Source organism: Miscanthus floridulus, chromosome 14 (genome assembly GCF_019320115.1).
Source record: "Miscanthus floridulus cultivar M001 chromosome 14, ASM1932011v1, whole genome shotgun sequence".
NCBI lineage: Eukaryota > Viridiplantae > Streptophyta > Magnoliopsida > Poales > Poaceae > Miscanthus > Miscanthus floridulus.
In genome coordinates, this window is record NC_089593.1 from 85,355,946 (window position 1) to 85,358,221 (window position 2,276).

Consider the following 2,276-nt stretch of genomic DNA (forward strand, 5'->3'; position numbering starts at 1 on the left):
TCTCAACCTCTTTCGGATTCAAAGAACCAAACTTCTAAAAAGGACTCTGCCGCACAAGCTAATAAACAATTGATTTCGAGCCATATATGCCAGTACCCTATATACAGAAAAAAAGAGCTTTTGATTCGGAAGGACAAAAGTTGACCCTATCTCTACAGCCTACACCAAACGAACCAGAAGAACAACATTTGTTTGCTGAACTGAATGTTTCGTGTCCATCTGCAGTCGTCAAAAGTATTTTAATCTTTTCACATGACATAGGATCCGTTCGGCTTACCTAGAAACCGGTTTGTTTGGCTTGTTTTTTCAGCTAAAATAGTGTTTTTTCTCTCACAACAATTCAGCCAGAACAGTGTTTTTCACCCAGTTTCAGCCAAGTTTCAGTAAGCCGAATGGGGCCTATTACTTATCTCACTAACTACACTCAAATCACACAAATGAACAGTGCTGACATGATTACCATCTACTGAACATGTGACTGAACACAGCAGCGGATCTAGAAAATATTTCAGAGGGGGCTGAACAACACTGTTGCTCGATTCCCTACACTATAGAACTTTGCCTAAAAATTCATAGGGACTCTACAGGAGGTTCCACTGTTCCGTTATGGGTAGGGGGGCTTGAGCCCCCTGCCCCACCGTTGGATCCGCCCCTGACTGAACGAAATAAAAATGCCATGCACAAATACATTTCGTTTAACCAAAATATGTGCAATCACGTTATTTCTGCTGTAATATTTTACGAAACAGAGTACAAAGAATGAAAGAAACAACTTCCTTCATCCACCACAAAGAAAAAAACATAAGCTCTTGTAAAAAGAGAACACCTTACACCATTACATGGATCATGGATGATGACAGGTACAAATCTGCTGCCTTAATTTCCCTGATCAAATACATCGTCAGGTTTCAGTTTCTCCAAACCTTGTGTAACCTCATGCCTTGATATCCAAGTTGGAGCACTTGATGGAGCCTCTTGCGATGTCAATCTCGATCAGGCTGTCCTCCTCGCTGATCTCTGACAAGATGTCGAAGAAATCTCTCCTGTCCAGCAGCAAATCCGGCAGGAACTCCGCGAGGAGGTCCTTCTTGTAGTTGTATGCGCATCGCTGTTCAGCTTGCTCTGCGCCGCCCACGTAGTGGCCATCGACAAGGGAGATCTCAATGAGGCTCTCATCGTCGTCGTCGTCAGCTTCATCTGACATCGAGCCTTCCTCGGTGCCATCTTCCTCGTCGTTCGTCGTGCACTCTGAAGAATCTGATAGGTTTCCCATCAAATCCTCCGGTGCATCCTCCGGCACCGCATCTTGTGGCACAATGCTCTTCTCCTGGTACACAGTCACAGCTTCTTCCATGGAAGCTGGAGCCTTAGCTTTGTGGGCGTTGTCTCTGAGTAGCTTTCTGAGGTTGGTGAAGAGCAAGGAGAGGCAGGTGGAGATGACAAGCACCAGCAATGCGAGCGAAGACGATTCCGAGAAGGAAGAAGAAGAGGAAGAAGGATACATACTGTAAAGGCTACATGAAATGAGTATGAGTAGTGTGAGTTGTATGGCCATCTGGGAGCTGGGAGGCATCAAGAAATCCCTCACGGCGGCAGGAGCTTTAGTGGCACAAATGATGCAAACGCTGAAGGGGAAGGAAGCCATGATGAGGCAGGCATGACTGAAAGAGAAAGCAAGCAAAGGGCTGTGTGTTTCTGTTTCCCCTATCAAATGGATTTTTTGAATTGTCACAAAGAGGAGGAGAGTAGGAGAGTAGGGCTCACCATGGAGCATGCATCTGCAGCACTATTTTATCTGACTGACACGGATGGATGGATGAGTGCAAAGATATATAACTGCAGCAGTGAATGCATAGAAAAACTGAAACTTTTTGGTGAACTGTTACCAGTGTGAGTCCACCCATGTCCTTTCGCAACACTAGGTTATGAAGGTAACTGCTGTCTTTGCATCATGGTCAGAGTTTGTTAAGTCCTGCATGAGCATGACAGCAATATTTAAGCCTGTGGTCCATTGCGGTTTGCCTATGGCATGACGACATGTATGGCAGGGGTTTTGGGCTCCGACGAGCTTAGGAGTAGTAAGAGGGTGCCATGCCATGTGCAGCGAGGAGTAAACTAAAAGTTCACCGTATGGGCCTCACAGACTCATCTCTTTCACTCACTGCTGCTGTTAGCCTTTTACCCTTATCAAAAGCAGGAATTTACTTTGTTCGTCAAAGGTGAAACTGTAATGAAATTTCTCCCCTTTTGCAGCACTCTTTCTTTCACTGTGCAAT

General features: G+C 45.3%; 1 protein-coding gene across 1 annotated transcript; it reads right to left on the reverse strand.

Moving 5' to 3' along the window:
• Positions 1-871: 871 nt before the first annotated feature.
• Positions 872-1,645, reverse strand: LOC136502721 (uncharacterized). Its single transcript, XM_066497969.1, has one exon. The coding sequence runs from the start codon at positions 1,643-1,645 to the stop codon at positions 935-937; it is 711 nt and encodes a 236-aa protein (XP_066354066.1). The 3' UTR covers positions 872-934.
• Positions 1,646-2,276: the final 631 nt, after the last annotated feature.